General features: G+C 40.0%; 1 protein-coding gene across 1 annotated transcript; it reads left to right on the top strand.

Annotated features, from left to right (window-relative positions):
- The first annotated feature begins 8,646 nt into the window (after window positions 1–8,646).
- On the top strand, window positions 8,647–23,328 carry LOC134617103 (uncharacterized). The gene is made up of 6 exons (XM_063462285.1): window positions 8,647–8,842; window positions 8,935–9,264; window positions 20,346–20,390; window positions 22,061–22,372; window positions 22,505–22,579; window positions 22,932–23,328. Exons 1-6 carry the CDS (start codon window positions 8,800–8,802, stop codon window positions 23,078–23,080), a joined length of 954 nt encoding a protein of 317 aa, XP_063318355.1. The 5' UTR covers window positions 8,647–8,799; the 3' UTR covers window positions 23,081–23,328.
- Window positions 23,329–27,167: the final 3,839 nt, after the last annotated feature.

The following is a 27,167-nucleotide window of genomic DNA, read 5'->3' as shown; positions in this document are numbered from 1 at the left end:
TCAGGTAAAACTGTGGTGCTTTCCATCATTGACAGATTTTCTAACACTGCACACATCATTGCCCTGGAGAAACTCCCCACTGCCACGGAAACCGCCAAGTTGATGATTGACCATGTCTTCAAGCTCCATGGCATCCCTGCTGAAATCACCTCTGACAGAGGGCCCCAGTTTACCTCCCAGGTATGGAGATCTTTCTGCTCTGCTCTTGGTGCCCAGGTTAACCTCAGTTCTGGCTATCACCCCCAAACGAACGGTCAAACGGAGAGGCATATTCATCCGGTCTTCCACATGTCACAGGTCCGACCAGTGCAGTCTAGCCCTTTGTGCCCACCTTCTTTTTTTTTTTTTTTTTCTTTTTTTTTAAACCTGTCCCGTTTGGTTCTTTTGCCATCAGAATTGTTGTCTAAAGGCGAAGAAAGATGCCCAACGGATTTACTTTACCAAATGGACCATCCCAGCCTTGCCGTAATGGTCCATTTGATTTACCTTTTATTGTTTATTTTATTTTATTTTATTATTTTTTTTTTTTTTTACTTGCTAGATACGGGACAGGTGAAAAGAAAAGGGAGAAAGAAAGAGGGGGGAAAAAAAGCAAAACAAAACAAAACAAAAAAAAAAACAGCGGAGAAGAGGGACGGGGATAAAGGGCAAAAAACAAAAACCAACAAAATAAGCAGACAAAAAATACATATATCGATCACCTGGATCACCTGTTGAGAAAGAAAAAAGAAAACAAGCAGAAGAAAACGAGAGTAATAGAATAAACAACATCACAATGATATATGGGAATATAACACTAAATACTTAATATTAAACATTATTGTGCAGCACGTAAGATCGACAGCGCACAGTGTGCTTTGAGGTAGGAGCCAAAAAGGGTGTAGTTTGTGTGTGTGATCACCTGTGTGTACACCTGTGAGCATGAGCGCGCTTGTATTTAAAAGGTTCCTTAATGTAATGATCTGCTAGAGGGTGTGGGGGGCCACAGTCCCATCCTCCAGGGCATGAAGCAGGTATGGAGGAGATCAAAACTCCAGACATCCAGAGGCCCCCAGAACACAAGAGACCAAGGAAGACCAACAGAGGGGCAGCCGCGCCACTGTCCCAGAAAGAGCTGAGGAGAGTCCCAGATGAGGGATCACCCAGCAGCCGCGGCGCAGAAGCCAGGGGGGGTTGCAGTGACGTGCCCGTGAGCTCCGCCGGCAGCCAGCTGTGCCTGAGTGACCGAGCCCCAGGCCGAGAGGCCGAGGGCACCCCACCCCCGAAGTGGCCCGAGCGAGCCCCAGGTTCCAGGCCCGGATAAGCCGCCACCAAGGAGTGAGCCGGTGTGTACCCGGACGCCCACCCCCGGACACAAAGAACCACCAACGCATCGATGTCTGAGGGCGTCTGCCACCGGCAGGGGAAGTGGTGGGGGGAGATAGGCCTCCAAACCTTGGAGGGCCTGAGATGTCCCCAGAGAGGTGGCGTCTGATACCCAACCTGACATATAGACACAGACATACAGGCACACTCAAATACAAACATCCATTCCCACCCTCATGCTCTCATAGGCAATTACTCCACACTCAACCAACGTGGAGACAGACATAAAGAGACGCTGTACACACAATCACACTCCCCAAGCGTACTCTAAGAACCGGGTCTAGGTACCCTTGCCCCTGGAGGGGGAAACTGCACCCAGACCCAGGTGGTGTTACCCTTTTCCCTGCCGTGGGGAGAAGCAGACTGCCCCGACTCCGCAGCAGCAGGGAGGCCCCACACACCAGACCCCAGTCGGACGGCCAACTCCTCCTCCTAGCCCCCCCGCTCCAGCAGGCCGCAGAGACCGGGGGTGTGAGAAGACTCCAAACCTCCCTCTACCCGCTCATATGTAGTGTTGATGTATATGTGTTCTAAGGTGCAATTAAAACCCAGGAGGGCATGGAGCTACCTGCCAGAGAGCAGCAGGTAAGCGCAAAGCCCCTCCTGATAGCCCTCAATGTCTACGTGTATTTAAAATTGAGAGGTGGGCAACTACGCCAGGGGTGCGGTGTACACCCTGATGGTAATTTGGAGTCCGTGTTGTGAGCCCACCCCCAAGATCCTATATGTATGTGTTATGAGAGTGTGAGTAATGTGAATGTCTAAGTTGTGAGATAAAATTGAGGCAGAGGCAGCCAGAAGGGGACAGAGGGGGGGGATGCCTCCTCTGCACCCTGGTGACACACCCCTACCCCAAGGCCCTGCATGTGTGGGTGATTGTGGTGGAGCGGGAAGAGGGAGGCAGCTGGAGATGGGGAGGGAAGAGTGCCCACCTTCTGACCCCCCTCCGCCTGCCTGGCTCATCGATGGCCATCCGGCCTATGATGTCCGGAGAATCTTCAGTGTTCGCCAGCGCGGCAGGGGCTCCCAATTCTTAGTGGACTGGGAGGGCTGTGGGCCCAAGGAGCACTCTTGGGTTCAACGTTTGTTTATTCTTGACCCTTCTCTTATCTCTGATTTTTTTTTAGATTACAACGCAGGCTGGGAGCTGATTGGCTGCCAGGAGGCATCCCTTGAGGGAGGGGTACCACCTCTACTTCAATGCTTACATCTCCCACCTGCACATGCATACCTAATCACCAGCCCAGCTCCCATTGGTTTCTTGGACCTGTCACCTTGCTTTATTCTTCTCTCCAAGCAAAGACCCCCACGCCCCGTTTATCAAGCCTTAAGTCGAGTGCCATTGTAAATATTATCCTTGTGCTGGTTAATAAAACATTGTTAAAACCTTTCCTCAGCCTCCGCTTTGGGTTCTCTGCACGTGGGTTTGGTACTCGGCCTCTGGCCGTTTTGTGACAGTAACTTTGATTTGTATTTTCTGTTAACAACACCAGGGCCCACTTTGATGAGCTTTTTAGAGAGAACATCCCACAGATGACCCACAAGACCATGTTCCACACCTGCTGGGATTGCTGTGTGTTACCCAGGGTGAAATCCAACACATCAGTGATGATGAGGATGATGATAATGAGCAGAGATGGAGCTAAATCCAAGTCAAATTTGTAAGTCCAAGGTCTGGGCAACTAGTCCTTCTGGTTACTATGCTAGAATTTCCAATAATTTTCACTACTGAAACTACATTACTCACTTAACCTACTGATGAGGCTTATACTTTGAGTACAAATTCGATAAAAAATAGTCTGGATATTAAATTTACCCCTTCTAATATGTGATGACAGGGGAAAGCGAAGGGTACTTCAACCTCTTTCTGTCAGAAACTTTTCATTGTTTATATGTTTTTCTTATAGAAGTGAGATCAGATTTCTGATGGCCACTCTACTAACATGATGTTGTTGCCCTTAAACCATTTTGCCACAGTTTCTGAAGTACAACTGTGCATTTAACCCAAGTGTAATTAAAATTTCAAGTTCAACTCTTGAAGGTCTTCAGCTGGTCATTCTGCAGATACCAATGTGAGCTGAAATTCCAATGAAGCTGTTAGAAAAATCTAAGTGATGTTTCAGATTAGATAATGAGCTCATTAGTTAATAACTGTGTAAGATGGTGTTATGGTCCCCTGATGCTCTGATTGTGTCAGTGGGCAGTTCTGGTGGTTCCTGCTCCTCCTCGGCTGGAGCACCTGCAGTAACTGATAATCAGTCCAGCAAATCAGTTTGGAAGAATTTGACTCCATTTTTGACACAGAGCAGCTTTAATTCTGACATGTTGGATTTTCTCACATGAACGGCTTGCCTCCAGCTCTTTCACACCATTTTTGTTGGACTCTGTTGGACTTGGTTGTTCCAAAGCACAATTTCTAACAGAAAAGACATCAGAAACACATCACATCACTCGTTGTATTCACTGGATTATTTTTCTTTCACCATTATTTGGAGAAGAGGAAGAAAAAAACCTGACTAGTTTGTGTCATTGTCGTGCTACATGGCCCACATTCTCCTGAGATTCAGTTCACAGACAGATGTTCTGATAGTTTTCTTTAGAATTTGCTGGTTTTATTCAAAATTCATTGTGTAATTAATGATGGTGAGCCAGATGGGCCAAACCATGATACTATCAGCAGCATGTTTCATTGTAGTGGTGGTATCATTGATGGGATAAATGGACTGGTGCTTATATAGTGATTTTCTATTTTCATGTGGACTAAAGTAGTGGACTGACCAACAGACTGACATTAACATCAGAGCTGTGCTGCTAGTGTGGCTAAAAGAAAAGAGAAGAAGAGACAGTCATGTTGATATGAACATTAGAGAAACACATCATGGAGCTGAAATATGATCCTGCTTCCTCATTTGGACTCATTCACCTCAGCTGACACATTCAACAGCAGACAGGTTTTTGTAGCAGTCTGTCTCACTGTGGGAGGAAACGTCTACTTCATCTTTGGCTCTGGAACTAAACTGTATGTAACAGGTAAGAACAAACATTTATTTTCCTTCAGTTGTTTTATTGTAGAAGCTGAAAATGTGTTTAAAGTCAGTTTCTGCTGCTTCAGGCTTTACATGTTAGTTTTTCATCATTAGTAGAGAATTCATCTGCAGCCATTGTTACATAAGAAAAGCTCAATAATCTCTGAAAACATGTTTAAATCTCACTGAACAACTAAAGTTATTCTTTATTTCTGCAAATATTAGTGATGTTACAAATATTTAGGATTTGATCATCTCAGTAATTCTGCACCATCAGCTGGTTTTTCAACACAAGATCATATTTGATGTTAAAATGAATGTTCATTAACAAATGTGGTGTCACAAAATTTTTATCTTCAAGTTGAGGAAGAAATTTTATTTTTAACGGGTACATATTTACGTAGCTGCAAATATATTTTGATATATATTTTTCTTAAATATGCTTTTTCATATTCTGTGGATTTTATATTATCAAATATTATAGAAAATAATGTTTTATTCAGAATTTCATTTCAGTTACGTTTAACTGGTTGCTACAGTTTTTTTTTATATGTAAATCATGTCTAAAGACTAATATGGAAAATACATTTTCACTTGTGTAAAGACAAATGTATATATTTTAAAATATGACTGAACAATTTTTTTTTACTTCAAACAATAACAAGCAAACACGTGACTAATTAAACTGAAATGAATTTAATTTGACTTTTAAAACTACGCTAAGTGTTCCACATGTGAGCCATGATGACATGAGGTGATGACTGTGTTTGATATGAAGCTGAATCCAGTGTATGTAGTGAACTTTGTATTGATGAGTAGTGCAGTGATCAGAGTCCATGTAGTTTCCAGGATCAGACTGAATGCAGTGCAGTGCTGGAAGCTGCTGCTGACTGTGTGAATGTGTGTCTGTGCTGCTTGTTGCTGCTGTCAAACTTCAATATGTTCCAGCACCACACAGACTCCACATCGATGCGAACAACTCCCTGCTGTGTGTGCCCCCATCCATGTTTCCATCTTTGGTCCAGCTTTCTTGTAAAACACAGAAGAACGACCAGCTGGAGGACCTGCCGCCAGGCGGTGGAAAGCATCTGGAGCTGATCCATGAACAAGAGAGCAGCACATATAAATGCGACTGCTACATCAAGGATGTCCGCAACAACACAGTGGAGGCCCAAACACAACAAGGTAATGAAGGCTTGGTGACTGTGTTCAGCAGTGATTCAATACAATACAAATTTATTTATATAGCACATTTTAAAAAAAACAAACAACAAATGCCATTATCATTTAATGGGGTGGCTGTAGCTCAGGTGGCAGAGCAGGTCAGCCACTAACCAGAAGGTTGGTGGTTCGACCCCAGGCTGCATGCCAAATATCCTTGGGCAAGATACTAACCCCATGTTTGCCTACTGGTGGTGGTCAGAGGCCCCGCCGGCGTCAGTGTCCGGCAGCCTCGCCCCTCTGTCAGTGGCTGCAATGTAGCTTGCCATCACCAATGTGTGAATGACTGAATGTAGTGTAAAGTGCTAAGCGACTAAGTAATGCGCGCTATACAAATACATTTGTATAAGTCACTGTACACTAGCTGCTCAGCACCAAACAGCAGACAGACCATAATATGTCAGAGATCAGTTTGTTAGCTGCTTGTGGAGTTCTTCTGCCCCCAAGTGGACACAAACACTACATCAATTCATCCACTTGAAGAAGAAGCTGTTTCTATTTGGACTTTTTCTCCTTGATCTGAGAGGAATAACCCGACTGTCTGTCTGTCTCTTTGTGTCTGTCTGTCCTTCAGTGTCCTTCCAGTCTCAGTGCAGGGTGAAGCTGCTCTGCCTGCTGTACACAGTGCTGATAGTGAAGAGTCTGGTGTACTGCTGTGGACTCTCTCTGCTGATGATCCTCACAAACAAGGGAGCGTCCACCAACTGCACACATGCTGACTGACTGTTTTCTGCTCGCCTTTTCTCACCATCAAATCTCATCAATTCATCTCATTCATCACTTTGATCAGTATCACAAATGTTAGTTATGATGTGTTGTGCTTATTTTGGCTTTTTATTCAATAGTTAGAAGATCATCTGAAATAAATACATCTTTACATGTATTGTTACTCTGAGTTAGAATTCTTTTTGTACTTATTGTGACTTTTATTGTAGTAACAAAAATCATCAGGTATATTTTTATCACAAGTTTTCTGTTCGATTGCTTTTTGGTTGATTTTCAAATGTCAAACAGTGTAGTTGTGTTTGTAAGTGTGAATAATAAAGATTTCAAGATGAAGAATTTGATTCTACTTTCATTGTGTGATAAACAACAACCCGTGTGAGTGAAGCACAAACTGACTGTATCCAAACTTGCTCTCCTGCAGCAGACGGGCTGTGTGGGTTTCTGCTCTGCAGCCTCCACACCGTTAGCTGTGGCTTTTCACTTTAATAACACAATGACAGTTACAAGCATGAACTCTGCTTAAAGAATGATTCCAGGAAGGATCTGTGTTCTTCACCTGTGAGAGAAACAGCTCAAATCCTCAACTCAGAGCTGACAAATGAACTTTAATGGAATCAAAGGAGAGACCATGAAGCCCCTGCAGTCTGCTCAGCTCCCATTTTATTACCTGAGCTGAGTTTTTCATTCTGGATATCACACACGTAAGAACAGATCAAGTCTGAACAGCAAATGTTGGAGAATCATTTTGAAGTGTTGCTAAATGTCATTATTATTACAAAAACTACTGAATGATTCAGAAAATCGTTTCCAAAAAGCAGAAATATGCAAACAAAGTAGAAACAAGGCAACATGAGTCATTCAGATGCAGATAACATATTCTCCTTATTTTGAAGAACACAGTCATGAAATCTTTCTGTGTGTCATTCATTGAGTTGAAGTGCCTAATAGAAGAGGAAAAGCAGAAATAATCAATGATAGCTGAGACATTGAGAACATGGCTGTATGCCTGCTATCATAACAGGAAACAAAGCACACAAACAGCAAACAGACAATAATGTGGTCACAGCTTGTTGTGTGTTGTTAGGTGTCATTTTTGACTTTGACATTTCATGAAGTCACAAAAATGTGTGCGACTCATTAAAGGAGTCTGTACGTCTCAGTCAGTGCTCTGTATTCATGTGTTCACCTCATTAAACTCACTGAGACACTTTTCTCCTCCAAACTTACAGCACAGCTTCATATTTCACTGACTGATTCTTTGATTACATCCATTAAGGCTCACACAGTGAAATTAGTGCAAACTTACAAATGTGTTGGAACAATTTTGGCCTCCAAACTGAACTTTGAGACAAACAGTGAAGCTGTGAGCAAAAAGAGGCTCCAGTGTGTGTCATGGTGGAGGAAACTGTTGTATTCCCACATTAAAAACATGCTGATCTTATTGGATTTTTCCCTCAAAGTCTTTTTCCTCCTTTTTCTCTTCATCCAAATGTTCTAGCAGGCTGACTGTGAGTCCCTGTTTAACCTGTACAGCAGAAAGTAACAGCAGTCAGCGGCCTCCACTTGACTTCATGACTTCAACCCCTCGCACAGTCACTTTCACTTTCTTCCTTCTGTCTTTTAGTCCTAAAATGTAGAACAACACCAGATCCAAATATTTGTGTCCTTCACTCACATCTTCAAATGATACCTTCTATATCAGAGATGATACAAAGGCAACATTTGTCTTATTTCTCTTTCATGAATCAAAAAGTACTTTTGTACTGTTGTGTAAATGTGTATGTAAAGGTGGATGACTGCCTACTGCAAATGAAATCTAACCATGGGTACAAATAAATGAAGCTGAAGCTGACGTAAAACACAGCCCTGTTTTTATTACTGTTTATAGATATTATCATTGATGATCATCATTTTGAATGATTCTTAAAAAGGGTTTAATGAATCCTTCAGTCTGAAACCAACTTGTTACAAAATAAGATTTTCACTCTAAATGTTGTTATATATGATTTTGTTTTTTTAGCTACTTTGTGTGCAATTTATGAACTTTTAAAATATTTAACCATATTATTTTTTTTGATTTTTCTATTTATTTATAGTTTAGTTACATTTAGTTTGTATATTTATTGTTTTCATCACAGCTGTTAAACAACAGAAAACAGTGTGTGTTAGTAAATTCACAGCAACCTGAATGTGTTTGAGTGTTTCTGCATCATGTGACCCAGATTTTTGGATCTGCTGTCAGATTGAAATGAAGACGATGAAACCACACAGCAGCTTCAGCTGAGCTGTCAATCAGCAGCAGCAGTCTTATCTGTGGGCCGCAGGGGCTGATGGGAGCTTTGAGGACCTGTTAGAAACCACGTGGCCCTCGTCTGATCTCACAGCTCGTCCTTGTTTGGCCTCAGCTGCATCAGAGCGCCACTTCTCCCCAGGTTCACCAGAGGAAACACCACTGCACAAAATGCTTTTCCTCCCAGCTGCTGCTCTGTGCTGTCTGTGTTCAGGTGAGTGTTTCCAGCCAATCAGGAGCCAACAAAGTCAACCTGTACCAAACACTGTCACACTAACCTTCATCTATCTGTCTGTGTCTCTACAGCACTGGTTACCATGGCAGCAGAACAGCTGATTCAGGAGGATTTAACATTGACCAGGAGAGTTGGAGAAAGTGTCTCCTTCAGCTGTGGAGGGACTGAACAGTGTGATAGCAGCAGCAGCGTGTACTGGTACCAGAAGAAAGCAACATTCAGAGTGATTGGGTATACACCCAAGAGAGGTCGCTGCACACTTTCCAAAACTTACAACCATCCTCAGGAAAATGATTTCTCAGCAGTGAATATACAGGACAGCTGTGAGTTGAGCATAGAAAAAGGTAAAAGCGATCATTCAGCCACCTACTACTGCAACTGTTATAAATATGATGCCCACAGTGAGAAATGATCCCTGCAGCCTGAACAAAAACCAACAGATGAACAGATGTCAAACAGTGTTTGTGACAGGAAGAGAGCAGTAAACCACAGCCCAGGTTCACAGATTTCACCTCCATCTCAGAGTCACAAACATACTGAGCTCAGGGAGATTTTTATTTACTGCTGTCAGAAATTCAATTCTATTTATTTCTGTTTTGAACAGATTTTTCATCATGTTTTAAGATAGAAACAAGAGGAACAGATGACATCAAACTTCCAAATGTAAACAAATGTATCCTCAGTCCCACAAAAACATTTATTCAAAGTGAAAGAAAAACAGATTGTGTCAAACTGAATCAAAGTCCATCCCTCATTCACAGTGTTAATGTTCTCTTCATGAAAACTCTTCCAGCAGCACTTGTTGTTTAACACCTTTCAGTACATTTAACCAGACACTTTCACTTTAGGACATTTTAAAGACAAATCTTGGACTGATGTCAGGTCAGGATTTTGTCCTTCTAGCAGCGTCTCATTAGGACGCTGATTTTGTTTCCTGTGGACGTTTATAGAGGATGAATCAGTCATGGTGCCTCATCTTTCTATCACCTTCCTTTCTCTCTGATCTTAATACACTGATTTTGTATGTGAATTATATCTGAATCACAGGTTAAGATTTCTTCTTTCTGTTTGCCTTTTCTGACCAATCACATTTGAGCAGCTTTGGCTGCATTCAGGTAAACTGTTTGCAAATGCGTCTCACTTTTTAAAAATTCTTTGGATTACTGAAAAAAAAAGGTAAAATGAACTGCTGCAGTAACAGTTTTTAGATGAGGATGGATCACCCCGGAATCTGTTGCTATGGGTAACTAATATGAGTAGTAATTAGTAATTAGTCCTTTCATAAACCATGTCTCTTTCTCCAAATCTGATCTTCACTTTCTGTCTCCCACATTTTGTTGTGTCAGGTTACAACTGAATAATTAGAAACAATCAAATGTAAAATTAAGTTTCAGGTGATCAAAGTTCAAGCTGGCTACAACATGATCATGGACATTTTAATAGAATTCTATATTTTATATCAAACTTTGTTCAGTCTGCCAAAGTGGCCCAAACTGATTAAAACCTTTCTCCCCTCCTGCTTTTATATGATGGTCATCACTGACACGTGCTCATATTCTTTGGTCTAAGGGATTAAATTGGAGGCTCCGCTCTTTAGTTACCTGTTGCCATGGTGAATAATAGTATCGGGGCATTAATGATGATGACTTCCTTTCTCTACTCGCACATTTAATGCAAGTTGATCTCAGAGTTGATTGAAATTACTCTGATCAGCTGATCTACAACAGAACACTCAGAGTTTATTTTTAAACCTGCTTCCTGGAACCGTCTCTGTTGATTGATTCTATTGAGCAAATTCAACGATTCCAGGGTTTCTTTCTTTCATCTGGATTCACTTACCCTAACATTGTTGATCAGTATAGATGGTGACATGAATATGTTATCAGTTAACTATAGTAACACAGTATAATAATGTGGCCAAAATGTGTGTCCGCTTTTTTATTTATCTTTTTACTAAGTTTATTTAATTTGTTTACTGGTTATTTTCGATAACTCTGAGAACTCAAAATCATTTTAAAAACATGAACACTACGTGTAAGACATTATTTGTCACATGAACTGTACAGAAGGACAGTAAAATGGAGCAACTCACACAAAAGCTTAACTCAGGGTTAATTAAACTAACTCTGATCAGCTGTTCTGGAACAGAAAAGTCAGAGTTTCCAATTTCAGAGTTAATAGAATAGAATAGAATAGAATAGAATAGAATAGAATAGAATAAACTTTTATTATCCCACAAATGGGAAATTTGGGTGTTACACAGCTTTAACCAACTCAAAGTTTATTTGTTAAATAGGACCCTGCTTTTGCTCCCTTCTAATGCTGACCTAAATTTAATTCATTCTTTGTGCAAGTTTACATTTTTAGATAAGTATAATCTAAAACATTGTGACATTTTAAAAACAATCCCTTAGTTTAAAAAAAATAAACTGACACCATCATTTACAGGCCAGCCTCTCTGCCAGCCGAGCTCACCACATCAGCTCACCAAATGTGAGTTTTACCTCCTGTTTGACCTTCTATCATTTCTGTCTTTCATTTAGCTGGTGGGAGAAAAACGAAAGAAAAAAACAAACCAAAGAACCAAAGAAAACCAAAAGAAAACAGCAGAGCTGTTTGTAACTTCTTACTGAGCGGACAACCTCTAACTCACCTCCAAAGTCTCCCTCATGTCTTCAGGCATTTTAAAGTAACACTCACAGAACAGAAGCAGAGCTGTCTCTCATAAAGAACACAGAGAGGACTCTATCAGACTAGCAAGCAAGTACACACTGTTACGGTCGCTGACCTCTAGTGGCTCTCCCTCGGGGAGAGGGTTTTTTTTCCTTTTCTTGTGTTGCAGGTGTGCCTCATGAGCCACAGCTGAGGGGTGTTTCAGCTCGTCAGCCACAGCATATAGTCTGCCTTCCCAAAACTACAACAGAGAGAAAAAGATGCATTTTCAAACTAACACGTATTAGTGTGGACATGGCCTTTCACAGTGTTTGTAACACTCACTATATTTTGCAATACAGGAGCACAATGAACAAATTAACAGATTGCATCACTGCATCTTGAAATGAACTTTACCATCAGTGGTGTTTGGTATGCTGTGTATCTTACCCTGGAGTAGAAATGAATGCTAATTCCAAACAAACAACACAAAATGCCTCTACAAAGTGGGTATCAGTACCATGTAATAACACTGGAGTTATTTTAGGGTCATCTCTAAAGTTTAATATTTTTTTATTATTATTATTATTATTATTTGATTCCTTTCCAGTCAATATTAGTCCGTCTGGCAGCTGAGAAGAGGTCTGCCTTTTCTGGATCTAAAAGCTGTACATTATTTAGTCAAGTGGTAGATCAATTGTTTCTTTGTGAATTCACCCATGTTAGTCCCACTACAGCAGATCACTTCACCAACAGAAGGAATGGGTGGGTTCTTTCTCTGGTATTTGGAAAAATCAGGTTGTTGGGCTGCTCGCCACCTCCAAGGCCAAGGAGGAAATCCAGGTTCCAACACCAGGGAGATTCAAAAGGTATCCAAGAGTGAAAAAAAGCCTGCAAAACAATAAAACGAGGGGTCGGTTTTAGCTTGATTTTAGATTTTAGCTTGAATAATGCACTATCGATAATATAATTATTTCGATAACATAATTAAATTCTGAATCGATTTTTGAATGTAAATGTATTTTGCCAGAAACGCTAGAATCTCTAGTTAAAACTCACAAACCTATTCCAACAACCACCAAACAGCTAAAACAGCAAATGATCAAAGAGCAGGCAAACGAATTCTGCACAAAGACGTGAACACAAAGCATGGATTGTTCACCCGACGGCACGTATGTGGACACGCCATCAGTGCTGAACACTGACATCTCACAGATGTTGCTGCTGCAGGTTTCATTACTCTCTGACCAAAATTCACTGAACCAGCAGCAAAAGAAGATCAAAACTACGCTTCACATTTGATAAACATCATCATTTATTCCATCTTACTTTTGCTGTTTTGTTTCCACCATGTTAAAAATCACAATTCCTGCACAGCTCTCTCTCTGTGTATTCAGAGACCAGTTTACTATCAAAAATCTCTTCCAGGCTATGATGACATTCCTGGAACATCAGCATCTGTCCTCTGGGAAGCAGGAAAAGCTGTGATGAGAGGTAAAATAATTTCTTTCTTATCACATAAGAAGAACAAGAAAACAAAAATATTCAGGATGAAAAAGCCTATGTGTGCCACCAAGATCAAGAAATATTGAACAAAATACACAAAACAAAACTAGAATTAAATTAAATTATTGATAAAAAGACTCAATTCTTAGTACAAAGACTTTGCTTGCATAATTTTGAACACGGTAACAAATCTGGTCAATTTCTAGCTAACCAGTGTGAGATTATTATACTATCTTATACTTCTAATCAAAAAATTGTTGACTCATTATACGGCTATAGGCCACATTATGCCTTGGATTAACTTTATTGACCAAGCATCATTTAGTCCGCCTGGACGTATTTGGCAGTTTTGGCTGTAAAAGGGCCAGAAATCATACCAAAAGTGAATGCTTTTGCCCCTTTTTTCAGAATAACCTCAGCTTTCAATATCTGGCAGTCATTTTACATTAATTTATTGTTAAGACAATGGAACAACAGTTAAAGTGGAAAAAAATAAATCTCACTCTAGTTAAGGGGAAACTGATATTCAACAGGAACAAAATGTAACACAACATCAACTTTAAATATGAACTATAACAAATATGTACAATAAAGTTTTTCAGCCTAGGCCACGCAGTTTTTTAAATCTCCTGACCCTTCTTGGGGCGTCGCCACTTCTCCACACCCGCCCCTCTGCTCCGTGCATCATCAGTTCTTGCTTGTGATTGGACCGTTGTTGCACGTGCTTTCTAATGCTGCACCGTAAAGTTTCGTAACGCTTGCCTTCTCGCCTTTCAGTAACCATTTGAAATGTCTCTCTAGCCCAAATGGTCGGGGAGTTACGTTAGTGCGAAGCGCACATGGTAAAACCTAAGCGCAGTTGACTTTTCTTTCTTTCAGACAGCAGTAGCTTGTTATTGCTATGCGCTACCGTAATACACCAAATATCCCTGTAAAGCGCAGCGTCTCTTCTTTCAGTAAAGGTGTGAATTTCTTCTCTAGCTCAAATGGTCGATGCGTTACGGTAGTGCCAAGCGCATGTGGTAAAATCTGGGTGGAGTTCAGATTTCCTTCCGTGTTCAGACAGCAGTAGCTTTGTGCTACCGTAATACACCAAATATCCCCGTAAAGTGCAGCTTCTCTTCTTTTCGAAGCCGTTCGTATTTTCTCTCTCGCATAAACGATGATGGAGTTACAGTCCTTTAAAGAGCGCTTGTAAAATGGGCCCGCCGGTGGGCCAGTGGTAATAAAAGGGTTAAAGATTGTGAAATCATTACACTGTTTTATGATGCATTACACTGCTGAGTTATAAGAAATGCTGTTTGTGTAGAATCATGGCCTTCCTTTTCAGATCACAAAGAGAACAGAACATACCGTGGAGTTTTTCTGCCCCATCTCATCAGGAGGAGATAAAACAGGAAGCCAAGGCCGTCATGTAGGCGCCGTAAGATTGAAAGAATGTGAGGGTTTAGGCTTTATGGCCCTGAAGGGAGGGGGAACAAGCTATAAGAGTCTGTGTAACTGTTAGACAGTTCGAGATGTTGCCAGACACCCTCCTGTGCACATCTCCCGTCCAGAAGTTTGTAATGCTCAAAGTGTTGTATGGAATATGGAATAAAGAGATTGTTGATTGAGCATTTATACACTGAGTATTGTTCTTCCTTCAGCTCAAAGATGAAAGAACTGGAGTATTTAACACCAGTTAAAAATAAATAAATAAAAAAACAACCATATGTGCTGTTAAAGATTTATCTGGGAATACAATATATGACCCTAAAAAAAATAAACAAAATTTTAGGGATGTCTATCAAACTTTATATACAGCACAAATAAACCCATCTAAAAACGAAATTTATCAAGTTCTCGACAACATAACTCTTCCAACATTATTAGACACCCAAGCAATGGCATTGGATTCGCCATTGACACCAGGCGAACTCCAGGAAGCCCTGACAAGTATGCCCAACAATAAGGCTTCAGGTCCAGATGGCTTTCCAGCAGAATTTTTCAAAGAATTCTGGACAATTCTGGCACCAATTTTTCACAGAATGCTGCAGGACATCAAGGAAAATGGTAGACTACCAGCAAATATGAACTCTGCAAGTATTAGTCTCTTTATAAAACCAAGCAAAGACCCTGTATTTCCCTCAAGCTATCGTCCAATATCCCTTGATCAGAATTATAATATTTCTGACTCTCTGAGTCAAAATTGAATTAAATTGATTTGAATCCAGACCTTGCAAATCAGAATTGAATCAATTATAGAAATCCAAATCTATGCCCAGCCCTAAATAAAGCACTTGTTGCATACAATCACGATGTCATAACAATCTGTTGGAGCATTTCAATGAGATCCACATTTTTGTTTCCACTAAACATAATGTAATCACGACTTCAGGTTAAAAGGTTAAAACGTCTTGATGCATTCTCAATCATCCAGGAAAGTAAATCTCCAAAAGTTGATTCTGTTCATCTGGACGTAGCGTTTTGTGGGAGAAACGTTTCATCATCATCCAGGTGACTTCTTCAGTCTCAGCTGACTGCAGGTTTCCCCAATCTGAAACCAGCCCACTGAAGGAACAATGGGCTGGGAGGTCAGTTCCTTAATCATAATTATGCAAATTCTCATGACCATTGATCAACAACCACTGACCAAAACCCACTGATCAAAGAACACTGATCAATGTCCATGAGTACCATTCACAGAGAGTTGGGGAATGGCTGCAATCACAGCATTGTAAGATGGCGAAAGATGTACCCTTAGGCCCCCTCCTCGATTCAGAGATGGTCTTTCCCTTTTCACGTAAATGGCCTCCTTGACTCCGCCCTCAAACCAGCGTTCCTCCCTGTCCAGGATGTGTACATCCTCATCCTTGAAAGAGTGTCCACTGGCCTGTAGGTGTAAATAGACTGCAGAGTCCTGGCCTGACGAGGTAGCTCTTCTGTGTTGTGCCATCCGCTTCTCTAGAGGTTGTTTGGTTTCCCCGATGTATAAATCCTGGCAATCCTCCTGCACTTAACAGCGTACACTATGTTACTCTGTTTGTGTCGGGGGACCTGATCCTTGGGGTGGACCAATTTTTAGCACAGCATATTTGGGGTTTAAAAGCCACAGAGACACGGTGTTTAGAAAAAATGCGTCTCAACTGCTCCGATACTCCTGACACATATGGGATCACTACAGGTTTTCGCCTGGGCAGCGGTTGTCCTTCTCTCCTGGATCGGCTGGAGCTTTCTTTAGGTGCCTTTCCAGCTTTGACAAAAGTCCAGCTGGGATAACCACATTTACTCAGGGCCTACTTGATGTGCTGTTCTTCTGCCTCTCTGGCCGCTGTGTCAGTGGGGATGGTGTTCGCTCTGTGTTGTAGCGTCCTGATGACACCCAGTTTGTGCTCCAGTGGATGATGAGAGTCAAACCTTAGATACTGATCCGTATGTGTAGGTTTACGGTACACGTCAGCTTTTAGATGTCCCCCATTACTGATGGAAATCTCACAGTCTAAGAAGGCTAACCTGCCACTTTTCATATCCTCCCTGGTGAATTTGATGTGTTGGTCCACCGAGTTAATGTGATCCGTGAATTGTGGTACATCCTGAGATTTGATTTTCACCCAGGTGTCATCCACATATCTGAACCAATGGCTTGGTGGTGTTCCAGGGTAGGATAGCAAAGCCCTCTTTTCCACTTCTTCCATGTACAAATTGGCCACGATGGGTGAAACTGGGGAGCCCATGGCACACCCATGTTTCTGCCTGTAGAACTGACCCTTGTATGTGAAGTAGGTGGAATGAAGACACAGTTCAAACACACTTGGTCGATGCTGAGAGTGGTCCTGTTGCTGAGGTTGGTGTCATCCTGTAATCTCTTACGGACTACCTGTTTATAAGATTGGGGAAGACTGCAGTTAGCTGAGACTGAAGGAGTCACTTGGATGAGTGACGAAACGTTTCTCCCACAAAATGCTACGTCCAGATGAACAGAATCAACTTTTGGGGACTTCAGGTTACTGACATCATCATGACATTACCCTTGTTTTTACAACAGAATGCTAATTTGTTTTAGGAATATTTTTAATCCTTTCTCCCTAAGCTATGCAACATCTTAAAATATGAAATGAACTATTTAAAGTATTATAAAATAATATATTTTTAGCCACGAATTATGATTACTTAGCTTATTTAACGTAATAAATTATGTGCTGATAAATAAATTATGTGAAATTAAATAATATATGAGGTGACTGGTCTTTGGACCCATCATAAGAGAATGGAATTCAAGCGGTGATAAGAAGTAGTACAGGACCACCTGAAGTCTAGATACTGGTGGTGGTGAAGATGAAGACTGAGGCTTGGATGGAGCTCTGAGTGTCGTGTAAGGTGGGAAGGGGAGGAGCTGGGTTGCATGAGTGAGAGTCTGAAAGGCAGAATGACAGAGCTCGGAAATTTAAATCATGCAGAGTGGAGCCTGACTGGCTAAAAGAAGGTGAGCGGGAAGATGATTGGACTAGGATAATGGACTGGGATAACTGACAGCGTGTGAAAGTGGTAGTAATGTAATGAACAGAAAGCTGGTAGATGAGTGATTATATTTCCTAAATTAGAGATCAACAATTACACGCCTGAAACAGCTGAAATAGCTGCACAGGTACACTAACAAATTATAACAATGTATCTGACTCCAAACCAAAATGGTGACCCTCATACTGGTGTCCCTGTGTTTTTACTCACATGCATAGGTGGAGTGGACCTAATTAAAGGTTCCTAGACTTCCAACAAGATCTCCCTCTGTCTGACTGAAAGGGAAAACAAATCACCAAAATCGTATCATTGTCATTTTCTGATCTTTGCTCATATTTTATGTGATGGTAACTTTGATTTGCATTTAAAAAAAACAAAAAAACACTAGGGATCACTTGGATGACGTCCATCAGCATGAACATTGTCTTCTGCCAAGACTTCTGCTACTTTTCCCCCTCCATACCTGACAATGACGACTGACTGTTGTGTTGAGCTTCGTTCTCAAATCAAGCTTACATATTATTCAGCACGTCAACACAGAGATTAGAGATTTTTAAAGAGAACATCCCACAGATGACTCACAAGGCCATGTTCAACAGTTGCTGGGACTGTTGTGTGGAAAGTGTCAGATTCCTGAACTACAACTTTTACAAAGTGGGCAGCGTGTTCCTTAGCCTGGTTGGACATCCACAGAGAAAGGTGTGTGTTATGTGTTGCTCTCTTTGTTCTTCGCTTTGACAACAAACAACAAAACCAAATTTTTGTGATCATTTAAGGTCTTGTAAAGTGTTTCAATTACACAAAAAAGCTCATAAAATGCATAAATTATAAATAACACACTGGAAAACAAAGGAAAGGGTGGTTGTAAATCCCACAGTGAAACACAGCTGTGGAAGCACAGAGAGAACACTTGGTGATCTGGATATTGAGGACAGTTAACACTTAGTGGCTGTGTTCAGTTCTGTGTCTGTGAAAGAAATCGCTGGCCTGCAGATTCTGAGCTACATTTGCAGCAACAATTTAGCCTCATTTTTTAAACAAGCTCAGCATTGCTGTACAACTCATGGTGTCAGTATAAATGATTGTAGCAAGTAGAGAGAGAAGTTTATCATACCAACAACTGATCACAGTGAGCACTGATTTATTCATTATTGATGATAACATCAATAATGAATAAATGACTTATTTTACTCAGTGTGTATTTTTAAGTACCAGTGTCTGACTTGGCTCCCTCTCTGTCTGTCTGTGTGCTTTTTGTTGTTCAGGCCTTCAGTGAGCTGTCCATGGTTCTGAACAAGCACAAATCACAGTTTCTAGGAAACTTCTTGCAGTTTTCCTTTAGATTTCATCTGTGCTCATTCAGTCTTTTCATTCCCAAACAAACTAAAGTGTTACTTTTGTTAGTTTGAGGACATGCGTATATTTCCTTCGGTGCACTGTTGTAGTTGTTGAGAACAGTGATGTTTCTCCTCATTCTGTTGCAATAATGACATAATTTCACATTAGAAATTAATAGGAATTAAGAAAATTCCTCAGATTATTTTTATGTTATCTCTATTGTGTGAAACTTAACAAAATAGATTTAAACTGAAATCAAAAACATCCAGTTACAGACATCCTTTTCCCCCTTTCTCACAAGCACTTCTTTTGAGCTCTTGAAATGGGGCCCAGATGTTTAAGGCCATGACTGCAAAAGCATCAGTGTTAAAATCTTTGATCCTGAGCTAAATGTTGTTTTGTGTTCTTCCACAAGCTTCTCTCAGTGAGTTTCTGGGATTTTGTCCCATTCCTCCAGACAAAACTGCTGGACCTGCATCAGGTTTTTAGGACTCCTCTCTAAAACATGCCATTTAACAATATATATGTTGAACTGAGATTAGATTTTTGATGGTCACTATTAACCTGACGTTGTTGCCCTTGAACGATTTTGCCACAGTTTCTGAAGTACAACTTTGTGTTTAACCCAAGTGTGTTTAAATCTTCAAGTTCAGCTCTTGAAGGTCTTCAGCTGCTCATGTTGCAGATCCACTGTGAGCTGAAATTCCAATGAAGCTGTTAGAAAAATCAAAGTGCTGTTTCAGATTAGTCAATGAGCTCATCAGTTAATAACTGTGTAAGATGGTGTTATGGTCCCCCGATCCTCTGCTGCCTACCCACCATCCATCTTTCCTCCCTCTGTTTTCTATCTTTGTCTCTCTGTGAGTGTGGCATTTGTGATGTGTGTCAGTGGGGTTTGGCAGTTTGGCCTAGTGACTGCTTTGGGTCCTACTAGGCTGCTGGAGCTGATTGAGGCCACACAATGTAACACTGATGATTCCAGCAGACATGCCACAGCACATTTCAGAAACATCCTTGAAGCATCTCTTTGCTCCGCACCACTAAAAATAACTGTGACTCTATTTTTTACAGAAGCTCCATCAAGCTGCACAATACACAGGAAAAGGTGCAGGACAGAAGAAACAGCAAAGGAAATCCTGTCAGTGTTGAAAATAGAAGAGCCTGTGCAGACCAACATGTTTCACTTCTAAAATACACCAGGTGTGGTTTGAAGGACGCAACAAAACCACATCAGAAAGACATCAGAGACTCATCACATTCATGTGGACTAAAGTAGTGGACTGACCAACAGACTGACATTAACATCAGAGCTGTGCTGCTAGTGTGGCTAAAAGAAAAGAGAAGAAGAGACAGTCATGTTGATATGAACATTAGAGAAACACATCATGGAGCTGAAATATGATCCTGCTTCCTCATTTGGACTCATTCACCTCAGCTGACACATTCAACAGCAGACAGGTTTTTGTAGCAGTCTGTCTCACTGTGGGAGGAAACTACCTCATCTTTGGCTCTGGAACTAAACTGTCTGTAACAGGTAAGAACAAACATTTATTTTCCTTCAGTTGTTTTATTGTAGAAGCTGAAAATGTGTTTAAAGTCAGTTTCTGCTGCTTCAGGCTTTACATGTTAGTTTTTTCATCATTAGTAGAGAATTCATCTGCAGCCATTGTTACATAAGAAAAGCTCAATAATCTCTGAAAACATGTTTAAATCTCACTGAACAACTAAAGTTATTCTTTATTTCTGCAAATATTAGTGATGTTACAAATCTTTAGGATTCTCATCTCAGTAATTCTGCACCATCTGCTGGTTTTTGAACACAGGATCATATTTGATGTTAAAATAAGAAGCAATAAATCTGTAAATCTAAACTATGGTGAAATAATATTAATCTACAAACTTATTGATAGGAAATTTTTACTTTATGTAGTGGAAGAAAAAAAAATATTTTTAAGAGTTAAAAAACTTATTTTGCTACTGCAAAAAAATCTTTTATTAAGAAAATGATTAAATCAGATACCGATTATTAGAAAATTCAGAAGTTATATGATGTTGTAAAAATGTATGAAAAAAATCACATTGGTAACATCAGTTATGTATTTCTTAGGTTAACTCATTTGTGTGGATTTGTACATGACAATAAAAATTTAACATGACTTAAATTTATTAAATGTTTTTGACAAATATTTTTATTGAATATGTTTTTGGACTATGTATTTAAAATAAAATAAAAATAGCACATTCTTTAAACAATTATTTTTTAATTGTGTTTAAATTGGTGCTACAGTTTTTTGTGTAACAAAATAAGAAATGCTGGGATTTTCCAATTTTTCAACTAAAGAATTTTCAAAGAAATAAGTCTGGAAGACAGATATGGTTCTTATGATTAAAATCTATTAAAACAAGAATGTAAATTATATTGGTTGAATTGATTCATGTGCAATTATAGCTTATTTTATTTTTAGTGCAGTATATTATGAAAAAGATGAATGTGTTTTTGGAGAGAAGAGTATGTCTGGTTTTTGTGTGTGTATGTGTGTATCTGTTTCTTTTTTGGGTTTTATTTGCCTGTACTGTTCGGAACTGTAGCACAATTATTGTCTGAAAAAAGTCCAACATACTTATTTTTCCAAGTTTGGCTGTGCCATACTGTCAACTTGATTGCTCTTCATTATTTTTTGTTTATTTATTTATTAGTATTTTTTTAACTTTTAAGTTATTACAATTGGAACATACATGACTGGGGATGGGAAAAGGAAATGCATAAACTGGAAAAGATAAAGAAAAGTAGAGGGAAAGAAAAAATAAGGGGAAGAGGGAAAGTGAGAAAACACACTACAAGTCTGCTTTGTTAGAAATCGTGTCTACGCACTAATATGGAAAATACATTTTCACTTGTATAAAGAAAAAGAAGCTAAATATTCTAAAATCAGACTGTATTACATTTTTACCTAAAACAATAACAAGCAAGCACATGACAAATGGAGCTGAAAATAATTCAGTTTGTCTTTTTAAACATGCTGGTGAATGAAGCAAACATGAAGCTGAATCCAGTGTATGTAGTGAACTTTGTATTGATGAGTAGTTTAGTGATCAGAGTCCATGTAGTTTCCAGGATCAGACTGAATGCAGTGCAGTGCTGGAAGCTGCTGCTGACTGTGTGAATGTGTGTCTGTGCTGCTTGTTGCTGCTGTCAAACTTCAGATGAGCAGGTAGTGAAGCCCGTGGTGAGCGTGTACCCAGCAGCATCCAGAGCCCACCTGGAGGGGAACAGCTCCCTGCTGTGTGTGGCCTCAGCCATGTTTCCTCCTCTGGTCCAGTTCTCCTGGAAAAGACAGAAGAAGAACGGCGGAGAAGCGGAGGAGCTGCCCCCTGCTGAGGGAGAGCAGCTGGAGCTCAGAGAGTCGGGACGCACCATTGCCATCAGGATGGTTGATGGGAGTGATTCTGACACATATAAATACAGCTGCTGGGTGAAGCACAAGGGGGGCACAGTGGAGGCCCAAACACAACAAGGTAATGAAGGCTTGGTGACTGTGTTCAGCAGTGATTCAGCTTCATGTGGAGATGCTGTCAAAGAGAGCAGAGGAGCAGAGGACTGACATTTCTCACTGCAGCTCCAAACATTTGACTCCTTTTCTGTTTCAGAGGTTCCAGCTCCAGCAGCCTCCTGTCCTCCAGAGAGAGAGCCAGCAGACCTGCCAGCTCTGCAGCCAGCTGACTGTAAGATCACCTGCTGCCTCTCTGCATGGACAGCTCCAATGTCCAATGAGGGAGCTGGAACAAGTTTAGGGACTTAAAGTGTCACTAATTGATCAAATCTTCATCAACAAGCTCTGATAAAGCCACTGTACACTAGCTGCTCAGCACCAAACAGCAGACAGACCATAATATGTCAGAGATCAGTTTGTTAGCTGCTTGTGGAGTTCTTCTGCCCCCAAGTGGACACAAACACTACATCAATTCATCCACTTGAAGAAGAAGCTGTGACTGTTTCTATTTGGACTTTTTCTCCTTGATCTGAGAGGAATAACCCGACTGTCTGTCTGTCTCTTTGTGTCTGTCTGTCCTTCAGTGTCCTTCCAGTCTCAGTGCAGGGTGAAGCTGCTCTGCCTGCTGTACACAGTGCTGATAGTGAAGAGTCTGGTGTACTGCTGTGGACTCTCTCTGCTGATGATCCTCACAAACAAGGGAGCGTCCACCAACTGCACACATGCTGACTGACTGTTTTCTGCTCGCCTTTTCTCACCATCAAATCTCATCAATTCATCTCATTCATCACTTTGATCAGTATCACAAATGTTAGTTATGATGTGTTGTGCTTATTTTGCCTTTTTATTCAATAGTTAGAAGATCATCTGAAATAAATACATCTTTACATGTATTGTTACTCTGAGTTAGAATTCTTTTTGTACTTATTGTGACTTTTATTGTAGTAACAAAAATCATCAGGTATATTTTTATCACAAGTTTTCTGTTTTATTTCTTTTTATTTTGGTTGATTTTCAAATGTCAAACAGTGTAGTTGTGTTTGTAAGTGTGAATAATAAAGATTTCAAGATGAAGAATTTGATTCTTCTTTCATTGTGTGATAAACAACAACCCGTGTGAGTGAAGCACAAACTGACTGTATCCAAACTTGCTCTCCTGCAGCAGATGGGCTGTGTGGGTTTCTGCTCTGCAGCCTCCACACCGTTAGCTGTGGCTTTTCACTTTAATAACACAATGACAGTTACAAGCATGAACTCTGCTTCCAGTTATTCAGGAAGCATCTGTGTTCATGTATGTGAGAGAAACAAAGTGTGAACTCAGAGCTGCTACAGAGTTGATGTTTAGTACGATCACAAAACACAAATAAAAGATGAAGTCTAAACATTAAATACCACAGAAGTCACATAGAACACCATTATTATTAAAAATACTAAAAAAGTAAATGAGTTAATACAATAACATTTGTAAAAAGTAATTTCATAAGACACCATCAGTTCAGATGGAAATTAAGCATTTTTCTACGTTTTCCTAATATAGAGTAAGATAGACTTGTCTTTGATCAGTCTAGTTTTATTTAGACTATTAAAATGCATGTAATTTATGTACAATTAATGTAATTGAAATCAAATCATAATTTTTAAAATTAAGACCAGCACAGAGAAACAAACTCGAGACAAGAAGACCCATTTAGAAATTTGAGGATTTAACCAATGCTGAATATTTATAATGCTGTGTTTTTTAACCATCCATTTGCTTCCACTTATTCTTTTTTCAGGGTCATGGGGGCGCTGGAGCCTATCCCAGCTATCATAGGGCGAGAGGCAGGGTACACCCAGGACAGGTCGCCAATCTGTCGCAGGGCTAACACAAAGAGACAGACAATCATTTGCACTCACATTCACACCTATGGGCAGTTTAGATTGATCAATTAAACTATCTCCACTAACAATATGTTTTTGGACTGTGGGAGAAATCACAGTACCCGGGGAGAACCCACGCAAGCACAAGGAGAACATGCAAACTTCACACAGAAAGAGACGGGCCTGATGATGGAATTGAACAACCTTCTTGTTGTGCAGCAACAGTGCTAACCACCATGCCACCCGGTTTTGTTTTTTTTGTTTTTTGTTTTTTTTGTTTTTGTTTTTTTGTTGTTTTTTTTGGGGGGGGGGGGTATTTTTATCAATTATGACATGAAAAATAAAAATTACATTTTTTTAAGAATTAGTCATTTTAAACTCTTAAGTGTAAATATAAAATTGTGTATCAGATGTATTTTACCGATGAGATTTATTTCAACCAAGTTAATTTGAACTTTGATCTGTCAGCTGGTTAATAAATGCTGAATTTGTTAAACTGCTGTCATCATTTCAAACAGCTGTGTGTTGTAGGTTTATATCTTAACAACAGTCTCATCAGTGCTGAGAGTTATGTGGTCGCAAATTTTGAAGCCACCCTGATAACTTTCTCCCACCAACGATGTGGAGATCCAACCTCTTTAGATCCAATTAAAATCAAGACACTCAAAAAGATGCTCTGGAAAAGAGCAGAATTCTTTGGAACAGAGTTTAATACACTGAATCATATGAACAGCATGAAAAATACATACAGACATTTAGCAAGAGAATTACATAGCAGAAAGCAAGCAAAGCAAAACCCCGGGGTGTACAGCCTTAAGCACAGACAGAGCAACACAGAGACGGACAGAGAGTAGCAGCAGAGGGGAAAAAAGTGCTGGGGTGTCCTCTGGTCCCCTAATATGTAGGGTCCAGTATCCCCGCCCCCTGCTGTGTGTGTGTGTGTGTGTGTGTGTGTGTGTGTGTGTGTGATTATATCGTATGATATTTTATCGTGATGTGTTCAGGAGCTCTGTTACAATGTTACTGTTTTGGCTGTGCTGCATGAAAGACGTTGAGTGTGTATTAGGGAAGGTTAGTTACTGGAGAGTAAATTATTCAGGAGAACTCTTCCCTTACATTAACTGCCCTGTTACTTTAAAACCTTAATAAACCTCGGTGAAGCAAAATGTCCTGTGCTTAAGACTCTACATGAAAGTTAAAATATCTATGTTCAGTGCACATAGATATATAGTGTATATAGTTACATAATTACGCATATCATACAAAAATCCACCACAGTTACAGCCACTCTCACACCAGGAACAAAGAACTGAGCCAGTTTTCATGAACACGACTGCTAAATGCTGTTTGACTTTGTTTGACTTGGTTGGGTTTGTTTAGCTGTTTGAATATTTGAAATTCATCTTATACATGTGAGAGAGACTGTGTGAAACTTTAAGATCTAATATACAAAATAAAATATGACATATTTGATTATTTACTATGAAGTGAAACTGACAAAACATGAAACAGAGAAGCTGATTTATTTTTAACTTACGTACTTTTATCATGTTAAATAAAAACTTGAATAAAAAAGTGGAGTACAGAAATTAATACAAAAATAATGTGTTATATAAGGAGTGTGGAGTCGATGTCATGAGCGTCTCTTCTTTCAGTTGTTACAGCAGCAGTAATGACACTAAGCTGCATCAATAGGAGGTCACTGAAATGAATATTGAGTCATGTGTAACTTTACCAAAACAATGTCAGACTTCATAGTTTTCTCTGGGCCTCCACAATCAGACCAGCAGGAACCAAAGTGTCCAAAAAGTCATGTGGGCTTCAGAGATAACTGGGAAACTTTCTGGGAGAAACCAGTTGTTGTTAGCAGAGACCACATCCATCCCACTTTGGATGGAGAAGCTCTTATTTCTCGAAAACTGCCCAAATTTGGTGAATCCCCAAAAACGTGACTATAAAGAGCTGAGATCAGGAAGCAGAGCTGCAGTCTTACACACCTCAGTGAAACTTCTCTCCTCCTGTCATCCCACAAACCCTCATCTGAGCCTGTTTGAGTGTTTGTTTCTACTCCCAGATCATCAACAACACAAAAATCAGTAAAAACTGCATTTAAACATGAAAATTCCCAAAGAAAGAACAACACAGCATCCTCAACTGCACCAAAGAGTGAAAGAGTTAAATGTGGATTATTAAACATTAGGTCTCTCTCTTCTAATCCCTGTTAGTAAATAATCACTGATACAAATACTAAATGTTACTGTATTTTTATGGATGTTCCAAAAATATTTGAACATTTAACATGTGTCAATGTAAAAAGTGAAATTTGAAAATAAGTGTTGAAAATGTGCAGATGAAACAAAAGTAACACAAAGGCAACATGTTTTTATAGCAGAATCATTCAGCTGAGCAGAAACGTGATTGAAATGCATTCAAAGTCCAACAAACAGCAATAACAGTGTAGTTGTGTTTGTGTGAATAATAAAGATTTCAAGATGAAGAATTTGATTCTACTTTCATTGTGTGATAAACAACAACCCGTGTGAGTGAAGCACAAACTGACTGTATCCAAACTTGCTCTCCTGCAGCAGACGGGCTGTGTGGGTTTCTGCTCTGCAGCCTCCACACCGTTAGCTGTGGCTTTTCACTTTAATAACACAATGACAGTTACAAGCATGAACTCTGCTTCAAGAATGATTCCAGGAAGGATCTGTGTTCTTCACCTGTGAGAGAAACAGCTCAAATCCTCAACTCAGAGCTGACAAATGAACTTTAATGGAATCAAAGGAGAGACCATGAAGCCCCTGCAGTCTGCTCAGCTCCCATTTTATTACAGAGTTTGAAAGTAAACACAAGATGCAGAGGAAATAACAATGAAAGCACTGTGTCTGTGCTGGATGTGCTAATCATTCAGCAGTAACAGATCTGCTGTCAGATTGAAATGAAGACAATGAAACCACACA

The sequence above is a fragment of the Pelmatolapia mariae genome, linkage group LG18 (genome assembly GCF_036321145.2).
Source record: "Pelmatolapia mariae isolate MD_Pm_ZW linkage group LG18, Pm_UMD_F_2, whole genome shotgun sequence".
Lineage (NCBI taxonomy): Eukaryota > Metazoa > Chordata > Actinopteri > Cichliformes > Cichlidae > Pelmatolapia > Pelmatolapia mariae.
Note: the sequence above shows the minus strand (reverse complement) of the source record. Positions and strands in the feature narration are given on the sequence as shown.